A 14321-nucleotide genomic window follows, 5' to 3' on the forward strand; every position below is an offset into this window, starting at 1 on the left:
AGANANANANANAGAGANANANANANANAGAGAGAGAGATAGTATAGANANANANAGANAGAGANAGANAGNGANAGAGAGAGAGAGAGTGCAAGAGAAATAAGGAGAGAGAAAAAAAAGGAAGGAAAGAAGATAAAAAAAGATTTAAAAAAGAGAAGGAATAACGAATACAATTTTTTGTTCACACACAAGCCAAAAATTCGGCTCAAAATCATTTTGGATCAAAATCAGAAGGATTTAGATAATGGATTCGAAGAATTGAATCCGGATATTCAGATCTTTGCAGAATATTTTATCCAAATTCATTCGAATACTGCGGATAATGACATTATCTAAATATCCAGATGTCTACAAATTTGGACGAAATCGTCAATCCTAATTAGAAAAATTATAGATGAAAAAAAAGAGAAAGAAGTGAGAAAAAAGAGAGAAAAAGGGAAAGAGAGAAGGAAGTAGGGAAAAGTGATTATTGAGGAGCGACAAAGCCGATCTCGAAGAGATAAAAGCAGAAGTGAGAGAACGGACGAAATAGTAAGAAAAGGAGGGATCGAGTGAGTCAGTGATGGCGTGTACTGTGCAACAGCCCAGGCCGACAGCTGAGTCCAGCTGTTCTTCGATCCCCTAACCTACACCAGTTTATTTTAGCCATTTCAACTAACACTTACTCTCGTGTAACGATTCCGTGCATTCTCAGAAGTCAACGCGGCGCAATCTCGTTGATAGCAAGGAATTTCTTCGTGTTTATTTCCTCCTCATCTTGCGCGGCAATGATGAATCGCTCCGAAAAGAAAGAAATTGTTTTATTCGCAATCTAGTCAAGGCTGAAGTCGTTTGTTACAACGTCAGTTTTCGATGTCTAATCGTTTCACGTATCCGTGAATCGGAGCGAGACGCGAAACGCGGCCAGTCGATCAGTGTGTATGCGTTCAATTGTCGAAATATGTTAGTGATGTTTTTCAATCGAAGTTGCCGATTTCCTTTATACACGTTTCTCCTTTTTTGTCCTCTGGATTGTGGAATCTTCCATCGAAACCATCGTTTTCCTTTAATTACGCTCTATCATGCGTTGCGGTACTCATGCACTCGCACGTCTTCAGTATAGCACCGCTATATCTATGCTATATGCTTGTGATATATTGTGTGTCTTCGACTTATCATTATATTTGGAAAAGTGTTTAGATTCATATTTTTAACTGTGTCCTCAATGTAAACGTAACAAATTGAAATTAATTTATCTCCAGCCAAAATTTGAAAATATTTGTAATTTTTTTATATTTCACGAAAAATTAAATATCTCGGTAAAAAAAAATCGGAAATACAGAAATTTTAGACAATGTATTTTAAAGCGCAAAGATAGGACTTTAAATTTGCAGTTAAATTTTTTTTCTACAACTTTTTATTCCTAAATAACACAAAATTGAAAATTGATATTTTTTGCAATATTTTTGTCTTTGAAGCATTGCAGTTTGATGAAATATCATTGGACAAAATTTAATGTAAAAGTATTTTAAAGTAGATTTTTTGTATTTTAAAATGTTTTTCAATGAAAATTAATACGATGGTTCTTCGAAAAATCATTGAATTTTTTATTATATAAAATTTCATTGTGTAAAAATTTTCTTCAAAAGTGAAAGTCTTTGTCGATTGGAGAAAGTTTTTAAAAAATTGTACAAATCACACGCATTATAATAAATATTTTTCCTCCTTTATTTTTTTCCGAAAGTTTTTTAGTTTCGTAATTATAAAACATTTGAGAAAAAAATAGTAAGTTTTTACATAATAAAATATTAAATATTAAAACTTGGATATCTTTGCGAAAAGTCATTGTACTAAATTTTTTCAAAAAGTATTTTAAAGCTTAGAGAGTCTATTTTAAAATACTTTTATATTAAATTTTGTTTGACGATGTTTTATTAAATTGTAGTGCTTCAAAGTAGAACAAAATAATTACAAAATATTACAAAATATTACAAAAAATACCAATTTTCAATTTTATATTTAGAAACAAAATGTAAATAAAAAATTTATAAATTGATACAAATTTATCAATATATATTTTTTTCTGACGATTCCTCTGACTATTCCAATTTCTTCTAAAGTAATGAATCGATAAAGAATAACATTTATATCTCGCGGGTAAAAAAAACAAAAAATTGAGTACGCATTTCCAGTTAAGAAGATTCCTTCCATCACCAAGAAAGGTGATTGAAGGTATAAGATAAATGTTTTAATAATTAAATGTATCCAGTAATTGAAAAATCAAAATTATTTATTAAGATATTTGTTAATAATAGGAAAGAATGACTAACTAAAAAGAAGCTAAATATTTTGTATCAAGATAAATAATAAAACCATAATTTTGATTACAAATTATTGTGTGAAAAAAATTATTTATTTCAAATGTCGCAGAAATAGTTATATTTTCACTCATTTTCTTATCTTAAGTAAGACATAGCCTACCTAAACAGTGTTTCTTTTATGATTATAGAAAGTGAAGTTAAAAATTAAAAAAATTATTTTATTAAAAATTCAGTTACTGATACAATCGATACGGTATAATTATATCGATGAAATTTTATTTAGGGAAAGGTTAGTATCAGACAGCAGATGATATATCGAACAAAGATTGATTACATATGGCAGTTCTTATAATATTACTGGCAAGTTCTACATCTACGAACCGCGACTTCTATATATCAACATTAAATAGGCAAAATTGTTTATAAGTGTTGTGCATTTTGTTGTGATTTACGCCTGCATGAAGTTAATTTCACTATGTCACAACATTAAATGTAAGTTAAATTTCGTTTTTAACAATGTAAACAGTATTTATTATTCTTTAAGTTATTGAATAAAAAAAATCTTTATTATTTTGTTACTGCTTGTTTCATATGTTGTTTTTTCGTTGCGGTTGATATTGGACAATGAAATAACGAGGTTTTTCTATGTAGCCTTAAGGAGATCCTAAGATCATCTATATTACCGACTAAATCATATAATTTTTGTATAACAATTACTTTTTTCTTTTACTGATTCAAAAATTCTTTTCCAGAATGAAAATATACACATTAATATTACAAACAACACAAAGTCTAAAATTATGACATAAGAACCTCTATGAAGTTGGCATCTCATTTTTCAAAAAAGAAATTTTGGTCAAAGTTCCGAATGCACCCCGAAGAGTTCTGGAGTTCCTGCCCAAAATTGAGAATAGTTCCGGCGAATTAATATAAAAAAAAATTAAAAAATTTGGGGTGCTAACTTCACAAAACGAAGAACGAAAAATCGCGATATCTTCTAAACTATTAAACCTAGCGCCTTAAATGATAATAACTTTTGATAGAACTCTTGGAGTGCTACACAGAACTGTCTACAGAATTGCCAGAAACTTTAAAAAAATTTTCACCCCTCGGGTGTTAGAAATTTTCGATTCGACGAACGAAAAATAGTGATATTTCTTAAACCGTTGGTCCTAGCGCTTCGAGCGTTAATAACTCATCAGAACTCGCGGGATGCTACCCTTTTTTAAAGTTCTGGCAATTCTGTCGACAGTTCTGGGTAGTACCCCGCGAGTTCTATCAAAAGTTATTTAAGGCGCTAAGTTTAATAGTTTAGAAGATATCGCGATTTTTCGTTCTTCGTTTTGTGAAGTTAGCACCCTAAATTAAAAAATTTTTTTTTTATATTAATTCACCGGAACTATTCTCAATTTTGGGCAGGAACTCCAGAATTTTTCGGAGTACATTCGGAACTTTGATCAAAATTTCATTTTTTTAAAAATGAGGTGCCAACTTCACAGAGGTGATATAAGACGTCTTTAAGACATCGCAAAAAACGTGATCTGATTTTAGATACTTTTTGTTTGGAATGTGCTTGTGAGATGGTTATGTCTGTGAGATGATTTATGCCTAGAATGTCAAAAAATTTCAAAACTGAAGTATTCTTTACTATTTCTTAATCTTTCTACCCAATATGGCACTCTAGAGCTGTCATATCGTGACAACATTTACTCTGCATAAAAGCTGTGCAATCTGTACTTACGAAACTACTTACGGTAGTACACAGACTAATAATTTGCATGAAGAAACAACAAGAAATTCTTGGACATCTAATTAAAACATTATTGTTATACGAAAATGTGTATGTGGCATGCGTAATGAGATATTAATGTAATAGTATGATGTGACAATGACATGTAAAACGTGTATGTGTAAATGCTATTTACAATATGATTAATCATTTTTAGGATCCCCTTAAAGTCAACGAAACTTGGCTTTAGATACACAGTTTTGTTAAGGGTGACTAGATTTAATTCGATAAACTAGGACATTCATAATTGAAATAGCAAAAGTAGGACACTAACAATAAGACTCAAAAGCAGGACAAAAAAGAAAACATTTAAAAAAATAAAAGATAATAAGATTCGATAATAATAAATAAAGTCAAATTTATAAGAAAGGCTACGAGCCAGAAATACAAAAATAAAACAAAATAAATAAAACTCTAAATATTATAAACGTTTCGGTACCGATCGATTCTCAATGCTAACAAAATTCTTAAAATCTATCGCTTAATAAAAATTATTCAAAAATTATATAAATACATATTAAATTCTGAAATGCTCGCCAACAATGTAGTTCTTTAATTCTTCTCAACGATGTGGATAAATAGTAAAGGTTTTCTACATGTTTTTGTAAAAAATTGTCCTATTATAAAATGTTGTCCAAAGATAAAATAAACCATAAACTCTCCTCTGAGTTACATATTCTTGATTGAGACGCTATATAGCATGCATCTTTGCACATCTTTCTTGTGATTGCAATTTGCTCAATTATAAGATGGGAATAAGCGACTATTATTATTTTTTCTTCTTTTAATGAAAATTAAAGTGTTCATAAGAAGATTCTTTTATGGTTTACTTCTATCTCGGAATACTTGCAATATTATACGACAATGAGAATTTTATCTTTGGACAACATTTTATAATAGGACAATTTTTTGCAAGAACATATAGAAAACATGCCTTTATTATTCGTGAAGTCCACATCGTTGAGAAGAACTAAAAAACTACATTGTTGGCGAGTATTTCAGAATTTAACATGTATTTATATAATTTTTATTAAGCGATAGATTTTAAGAATTTTTTGTTAACATTGAGAATGACTCAATCGGTGTCGAAACATTTGTATTGTAATATTTAGAGTTTTATAATTTATTTTGTTTCATAGAACATTTTAAATTAAATAATAGTAAGTTGTACATTTTTACTCAAAAAAGTAGAAAAAAAAGAATATATTTAAAAATCCTAAAAATGTATAGGATTAGCAAAAAAACGATTTTAATATAACATTTTTTAGGCTTCCATAGCTGTCATTTTTAAAGATACCAGAAGGTTTGCGGATTATCGCCGTATTTTTGTTTATTATTAATGTCAACGTTTCGTGAACCTTGCCATTCACTTTATCAGGGCGAGGAACGCACTGATACTAAACTACTCCTCTAGGAAACTCCCTTTATGTAGACATTGTAGAGGAGGGATATGTTGTGGAATAGGAGAAGGTCTTCCTTGACTTATGAAGAGAACAGTCTTCCATTTCCTATCCTACTTACATTTATAACCTGAATGTCTGTTCAAATTGGATGTTTCTGTATTTTTCTCTGTATTTCCTCGGGACATATTATTGTAGCTATAGTAACCGTCGATAATTATATTATAATAAATTATAATATAATATAATAATACCAATTTCCAATTTTTTATCGCAGATACACTGGGGCACTATGAGTAACAAAAATTCAAAAGTACCATATATCTAAATATAAAAATTTGTGTCATTTCTTTTTAATAATTAAAGTATAATGCATATTCTAAATTTAATAAGTATATTTAATAAATATTTATTAGTTTTTAAGAAAAACATAAAAATATATTTTTTAAGAAATGATACCCATAATGCCCTACTCGGGGTATCATAAGTCACACACAAAATAATAGAATTAATGCAAGAAATAACGGTGATAAAAGTTAAAAAGTATTTCCCATTAACTTAAACATTCTTAGCATAATCACTAATACAATAAAATATAATTACAACTAATAATTATTAAATAATACAATAGAAAATTATACATAAGAAAACAACTTGATAAGATAAAAAAATTTATTACGATAAAATTATTTGCTTAGAAGTATAAACTGCGCCCTTTTAATATAAATATTTTCTATTGTTCCGTTTTATCATGAATATTTAATGTATGACTATGCTATTCCAGTTACACATTTAATAGAAAACGATAAAAAATAAATGTTAAATTATTACTTGTAACGTAGTAAGATGCGCAAAAACTTGTATCTTATCTTCATACATGCATCTTCTACTACAAAAATAATATTAAAACATTTTTTGCGGTTAAAAAGTTACTATTGCCCCACGAAAACCATTAATAATCAATGCTTTTCGATATAATGGAATTTAATCACTGCCACCTAGATAAAAAATATGAGCAACAGAAAAAAACAATAATAGTCGTATTGTACTAGCAATATTAATTTAAACATTCTAGATTATGTTGTAAACAGTCGACCTATGGTATCCCGTAACCCATAGTACCCCAGTTTCCCCTATTAATAATCTAGTGATTATCTTACTGTGTATATTATGTGCGATGAACTTAATAATTTCCGGTTCCCTCGCTCTCTCTCAAAATGAGTATCAAAAAGAGTACTCCTCGGACATGCTGAAAACATAGGACGTTCCCAGATATTTTAAAAAAGAGTACATGGAGGAAAAACTGGATGTCTGGTCACCCTAGTTTTATTCCAAATGAATATGGGAAAGATACGAGACAAATGGAAAGAGAAGAAGAAATTCGCAATTCATGTAAATAAACATTATTTTTAAAAATATATATTTGTCCGAGAGATATTACCTTCCAATTTTCGTAACATGAAAAATATGATATTTTAAAATTAAAAAACTTTTTATTACTTTTATTTTTTAAAAATATGATTAAGAGGATGTTTTGGTAAAAGAATAAAGGTTTATATTATATATATTATATTTGATTTTTAATCCAAAAAAATGAAATCTCGAATAAAGTTTAAACATGATCGATATCACCCTAATTTTTTTTAATTTGATTTGATTATGATAGTGTCGTTGATCACAGATAAAAGAAGATTTTATATGAATAGTAATTCTTTTTGTAATACTCAATAATAATTAATAATCAATAATAATATAGAACTGATATCTAATATAGAACTCATATCTTTTTATTAATATAAAATCACTGGAATACATTTACCTTTATGTTGTCATGTTATTCCTCAGGCAATTCTGGATTTGAACAATCTTGATGATTATTTGTATATCGAAGAGAAAATTGTTCGTTAAAGAAACATGAAGAGCGAGTACATAGATAAAGTATAGTCAGTTGCACATGTTTCAATCGCGCGTTATGACGTTACGAATTTACAAAACGCATGGCGTAAAATATTGTGCGTGTGGACCGCGCGAACGAGCAGCATATTACCATAAACGGCAAGACGTTGACACATCTCAGACAGCACGGAATATTTATGATAAATATTTATTATTCATTTTTTGAAATGTTATATAAATATTTTATACATATTTGATATAAAGCTTTATTCGAAATATTATTAAAAGATAGACTAAATATTTAATGTAATATTTATGAATATTAATATAATGTAATATGTATGTAATATATGTATTAATTTAATGTAATATTTATGTATTAATGTAATAATGTAAATATAAATAAATATTTCTGTTAAATATTTTTTATTTGAATTATAATGTCTTATTAAGTATTTCTCTAGCATTTATTACAAGGTTTGCAATAAATATTTCACAATATTTATAATAAATGTTTATGATCTATGCAATCTAAAACCACAAAAATATGTTCAAAATATTAAAAATAGCCTTATAAATATTTATAAATATTTTGTAAATATTATGTGGTGTCTGGGATATGATATATCACAGAGCTGATGGATTGAATGAAAAAACAATAATAATCAGAGTCTTTTGCATTACATATGTACCTTCATTTTAAAACACAACGGTGAATCTTAGAGAAGAGAAACACAACATGTTTGTTTTTACCGAAATCTTACAATTGCTGCACGTAGTATCTTTGTCCCGGAGAAAGAAAACTGAAATAAATATTTTCGTTCTCGCTCCAAGTTTCAACTGAATATGCATTAGTCATATTGAAATCGAATGTTACCCACGAGTCAGTTTCTATTCATATTTTTTATTAACAAATAATGAATTATGAAAAATATCGAAATGATTCAAAATAGTATTTATTATGTGACGCGAGTGTCGCATACATTCTGTGTAGAAATTACGAAAGAGGTGCAAATTCTACTGTTGATTAGATTAGACCATGTTTTTAACACAATATGAAAACGATTAATTCAGAGCTCGGGAAAATCAGCATATTTTGATCGATTTTCAATTTGGTTCATAGCTGTTATCTCATCATCCCAAGATATTAGATAGAGTATAGATTTCGCCGAGCCCTAAATGAATAACATAAACATTTTGATTATTGGATCCACAAAATTAAGAATTAATAAACTGAAAAAAATGAACATTTTTATTACAGGATGAGTTGCATACGTTTTAATATCCATTTTCAAAAAATGATTATTATCATATATAATCATGTTTTTGATGTGAGCCACGTGATTTTTGAATTATTGATTGTGGCGCCGCGCTATATCTCAGAAACGAAGAAAAGATACACTGCATCCACAATGGACGAACGAGACACAATCCACTTGATTAAAACACGCGACTAGTTGCACCTGCGGAAATTCGCGCAACATGTTGCAGGGTGAGGGCGGGAGAAGGGCGCATTGCATTAAAGATAGTCATAAATCGCAGTGGCGACTGAAGTGCCAGAGGGACATTTTGAAAATCTTTGGTTCAGCGCATGCGTGCATTCAACGTTTGACGATACATACGATGGAGCCGCTGTCGTCTCCAAGTCGTTGTCGCTAGAAGAAACGGTTCGCACTGTGCGTGTTGCACCAAATCCGAGAGAAACTCTCTGATCGTCGCGGATCAACGAATCAGTGCCAATCAATGAATAATCAGTGATAAGCAATTCAATTCATTGATGTCGGTTCTTTTATGAAACAAAGTTCGTTGACTTTTATGAAACAGTCATCCGTTTTCGTTTAAAGAGAATCGATTGCAACAGAGATCTTTCCAGAGAAGAGAGATAGAGAAAGAAAGGTATACCACCAGTTAGACAGTATCCAATCAATTTTTTAATGCACGTTTCATACAAACACCGAGATTGGAAGAAATGGACGATCCCTAAAGTAAATGTTCTATGAAACTTAATTTGAGACGCGGTGAGAGATGCCTATTGAAAATCACGACCAGCTGTCAAGCGGCGAAGGCGAAAGAAGAGGTGGTAGTAGCGGAAGTGCTCCAATGGAGCACAGGGAGCTCTCGAGAGGCGGCCGAGGCGAGCCGGATCTTCGTAATCGCGGAACGATGGCTACGATGATTCCGCTTCTACGTACCGGTCAGTTTACGTCTGCTACGCAAAATCAAAAAATTGCCAAAACTGAGAAAAATCGACAGAGATTGATTATGAAGAATCGCGGCATCGTCACAACGATTGTCGACCTCGTGAAGAAAGAAAAGATCGGCAAACAAGAGGAAGAGGTGTTACAAAATAATTGGCGAATGACTGCTAACTGCTCGGCTATCGCGCAATACGCCGAGGAATTCGATGATTCACATCGAGACGAAAAGGTGATTAATTAAAACGAACTGGACTCGATGGAAACATAAACCAGGTCGAAATCAATTCTTAAACAATAAATGCATTGATATATGGCACAGTCTGTCTAAAAAGTTTCGATTGAATTCAAGAAAAATCAAGAAACAAAAATATATACAAATTTTATTAATGAAAACTTTTAATATAATTCATACTTCAGTACACTACTCAGAACATCTTTCAATTGTTGAAAGCTTTTAAGCCCTAAATGCAAGCAACAGCGACAAGAACAGCGATAGGAACAGTAAAAAATAAGCGAATATAATTGTCATTTCCCGTTGCACAATGCCGCGAAAGAAATAAAAGGCTAACCAATTTAATTATGTATAGACTGTGTAGTATATTCTTCTATCTGCTTCAAGATTCCCTAACAGCACAAAATTTGCAGCAATATTGCTGCAACTTTTGTACTGTTGTCATTATTGTCTTCTTCTATGTTCCTATGTTCTATTAACACATGCATTCCCGAATTGGATTCCTCTGTTTCTTATCGCTACCATTATTTCTATCGCTATCGCCTTACATTGTGTTTAAAGTTTCATAGTAGTAATAGCTTTCGAAATAGCTTTCAATGCGCTCACATTGAAATTCAATTATTCAATTTCAATCAAGTTATTTCAATTTGCCTAGATGTCCAAAATATCATCAAAATCGTTCTCTTCTCTGTTGAAAAAATTTTGCTGAAACTTTATAGAAATTTTGCTAAAATTGACATTTTAGTAAACACATTGAAAATTTGCTGTTCCGCTGAAATTTTAATAAAAGTGAATTTTTCAACAAAAATACAAAAAAAATCACCGAAATTAAATTAAAATTCCCCTTCGCAGTTTATCCGAAAATTTTGTTAAAATTTGCAAAAATTTGCTGGAATTTCTCTAAAATTTGTCTAAAATTTTTCTAAAATTTTGATGAAAGCATTTTTTTGAAATTTGAAATTTCTCTGCAAATTCTTCCGAAGATTTTATCAAAAATTGTGTAATATTTCTCTAAAAATATATATTGAATATTCTTTAACATTTCGCTAAAAATATTGTAAAATTATTACGAATATGCGAAAAATGCTTTTTCCACATTTAGTTTTTATATAAATGATTTTAATATGGTATGAGAATATAATACATACATGATATTAAGTATGTTCTCAATACATTGCAATTAAATTTAACATTAATTATTTTTTCAATATATGTTCATCTTTTTCATCTTTGATTAGATATGTTACAATTATAGCACGGATTAACAAATGAGCAATTTCCTATTACAGAGATCAAACATGCTATGTTGGGATTCGGCTTAGAATGGATGACCGCTTAGGAGCATTATAAAATTAATTATCGAATTCAGAAAGAATGTTTTATTTATTATAATTTTATCGTGTGTCTTTTGGAATACGCTAATCAATATTTTAGCAATAAAACTAAAATTAATTTTTGGGTTAGTCACGGAGTTAAGAGAGACTGTAGATAGTGATATAATTTTTTTTAGGAATTTTTTGCGTAACTAATGAATAGAATATAAACCATAATTCATTTTGCAATAGTCACATGCTTACGCTAGACAACAATTATTATTATAATTTAATAATATGATTAACTTTCTAGTATTAATAAAATATATAAAATCATGCACTTGTAACAACTAATCACATATGCGAGGTCGAATGTTACAGTTATTGGGGTCACTTATTACATATCCAGATTTCAAAATATTACACATTTAATTAAATAAAATAAAAATAGTACAATAATACACACACACACATATATATATATATATATATATATATATATATATATATATATACATATACAGGGTGTAACAGAGCGACCATACCAGGCCAATTTCTTGAAAAATATGCATTTTCTTGAAAAATGTTTCAGACAAAAGTTTTTCGACTTCAAGGAGAACATAATATGGCATCATTGGTTAGCAGACATTTATACCAACACCCCATCACAACTAGTCCCCTAGAGATGTCATATTTACATCGCATGTTGCAGTAATATTGCAGAGATTTTGCAGAGATATTGCTGCAAATTCTGTGCTATATGGGATGTATACAGGGTGCCCCAGAATGATCGTTAAATATTTCATGTGCTGGTAAAGCGGACTAAACTGAGTCGAAAAGTTCTCTACTATTTTGGAATTTTCGCAATAGTTAACAAGATATTAATTACTAAAAATCGCCGAATATTGGTCTTCAATAATTTTTTATTCAAGTACTATGAACTTTACAGAAGAATTATAAATGACAAAAATTGTTTATTTTTTTCTCAAAGTTATGAAAATTTTTCTAGAATTTTTTAGTATCGCATTTTCTTATGTTGATAAAAATAATTGCAAGTAGGAAAATGCAGTACTTATCAGCAGAAAGATTGCGACTTTTTTTCGATAGATTTTGGAACTCAATCTTGCCTAAAGCAACCCAGCAAACGAGAATAGATTGAAATGAATTGAAATGAATTCAGAAATATTGATTCACGAATGTTAAAATGAATACTTTTCAGTTCTGAATGCATTTTTATTCATTTATAGGAATTGCGTGAAGCATATCTCTATGCCTTTCAATCTAAAAATAATATTAGCTTTTTCTGTGCAATTGTGAATACTGTTCAATTCAAAATTTTGAGTAAGAAATACAATTTTTCAATCCAATTGAATCTAATTGAATCCAATTAAATCCAAAAAAAGTATTCGCTATTTAAAATACGCATTTGGATAAAAAAAAATTTTAATCCATTTTAATCCATTCTCGTTTGCTGGGAATTGAACATAATTGGATAGACTCATTAGTAAGAACTAATTGCGCAGTGAACAAGCCATATTCCAAACCCATAAAAAAAATTGTTACAACCTTTTTGCTGCCGAGTATATCTACTAAAAAGTTGATAAAAAATTCTGAAAAAATTCTCGGAGAAGTTTCTCTGTAAATTGTTGATAGTATTTGAGTAAAAAATTATTGAGAACCAATATTCGGTGATTTTTAGTCATTAATATCTTATTAACTATTGCGAAAATTGCAAACTGATAGAAGACTTTTCGACTTAGCTCTATTAGCACATGAAATATTTGATGGTCATTCTGGGACAATTTGTAATAATTCCCGACGCTCCTGAGCCAGAGCGTCACGTGACAAGGCCGCTAAGCCTAGAGCGGTAGTGAGGGAACAGTAGGTGTCGCCTAAGAATCAACCCAAAATGTGCATCTAATGTCGAGTTTTAAGTTCAATCAAATAAATCTTAACAAAATTTTTAATTCAACACTAAGTTGTGATATCATTTAACAAAGAGTCTGTGTACTGCTTTTTTAAATATTTTTTATTTTATAAAATACTTATTATATTCAATTGGATATAAGGATTCAATTGGATTTGTTAGTATTAATAATCTTAAACGTTACGATTAGTCGAACTTGTTACTATTTATATATATAAATACATATTCTGTTTGCGAAATTTTTTATTTCTGTGTTCCTATATATAACGAATATTTATATCATAAAATTGCGTTTTTTTTCTTACACAGTGAAGATTTAAAATCGATATTTTCAAAGATACTTATCATAGTGATTTATAAAAATATTCTAAAGTGATCTGAAGAAATAATACTGTATGTATTCGTATAAGATAATTTTAGATGAGCAAAGTAAATTTGGCAAAATCTCGGGTAATCTCAAAAAATATGACATAATTTTAAATAATCTGAGGTAATCTTAGATAATATATATGAGGTAATATTTGATAATCTGAGGAAATAATTTGAGGTACTATTAGATAATCTTAAGTAATCCGAGGTAATTTAAAGATCCGGATATCAAAGGTAATTTTTGTACACTATGATTGCTCGTGATCAATTCCTCGTTAACTTTATTTTTCTAAAATTCTACTAAAAAAGTATTTCAGAACAAAGAATAATTTCAGCCAAATTTCATCGAAGTTTCAACGAAATTTTATTTGAACTTTTTATTTCGGAAGTCAAAGTCATTTATGACCAACTTCGAAAGAAAATAATCAATTTTATCTTGATTTTGAATTTTGTCGCCTTTGATCGGTTTTGCTTCATTTAAGATTAATTCAAATATGAATTTTGAAACAAAATATGAATCTAAGATTGGTCAATACCCAAGTTTGAAATTTAAGACAAAATTTAACAACAGTCCGCTATTCCTTTATAAAAAATTTTACAAAAGTAAAATCTAACGAAACTAACATGGCTAATAAGTTTTTGACATACTACTTTCAGCGTCATAAAAAAATTCGATACAAAGTTTAATATTGGTATTAAAAGATTCCGTAATCGGAAAAAGACTTATTTGTACGAAAAAATCAGTCTCAAAGCTTTTTAGACAGTATGTACACACACACACACACACACACACACACACACACACACACACACACACACACACACACACACACACACACACACACACACTACTACACTACACACACACTACACACACACACACACACACACACACAC

The 14321-nt window shown here is 29.5% G+C and overlaps 1 protein-coding gene across 1 annotated transcript in view; it reads left to right on the forward strand.

Moving 5' to 3' along the window:
- The first annotated feature begins 9410 nt into the window (after positions 1-9410).
- Positions 9411-14321, forward strand: part of LOC105620768 — a 76974-nt gene continuing 72063 nt past the window's right edge. Inside the window, exon 1 of the mRNA XM_012202257.1 lies at positions 9411-9812. Within this exon, the coding sequence (XP_012057647.1) occupies positions 9411-9812 (402 nt within the window). The remainder of the gene's footprint in view (positions 9813-14321) is intronic.

Source organism: Atta cephalotes, assembly GCF_000143395.1.
Source record: "Atta cephalotes unplaced genomic scaffold scaffold00029, whole genome shotgun sequence".
In the NCBI taxonomy this organism is placed as follows: Eukaryota; Metazoa; Arthropoda; class Insecta; order Hymenoptera; family Formicidae; genus Atta; species Atta cephalotes.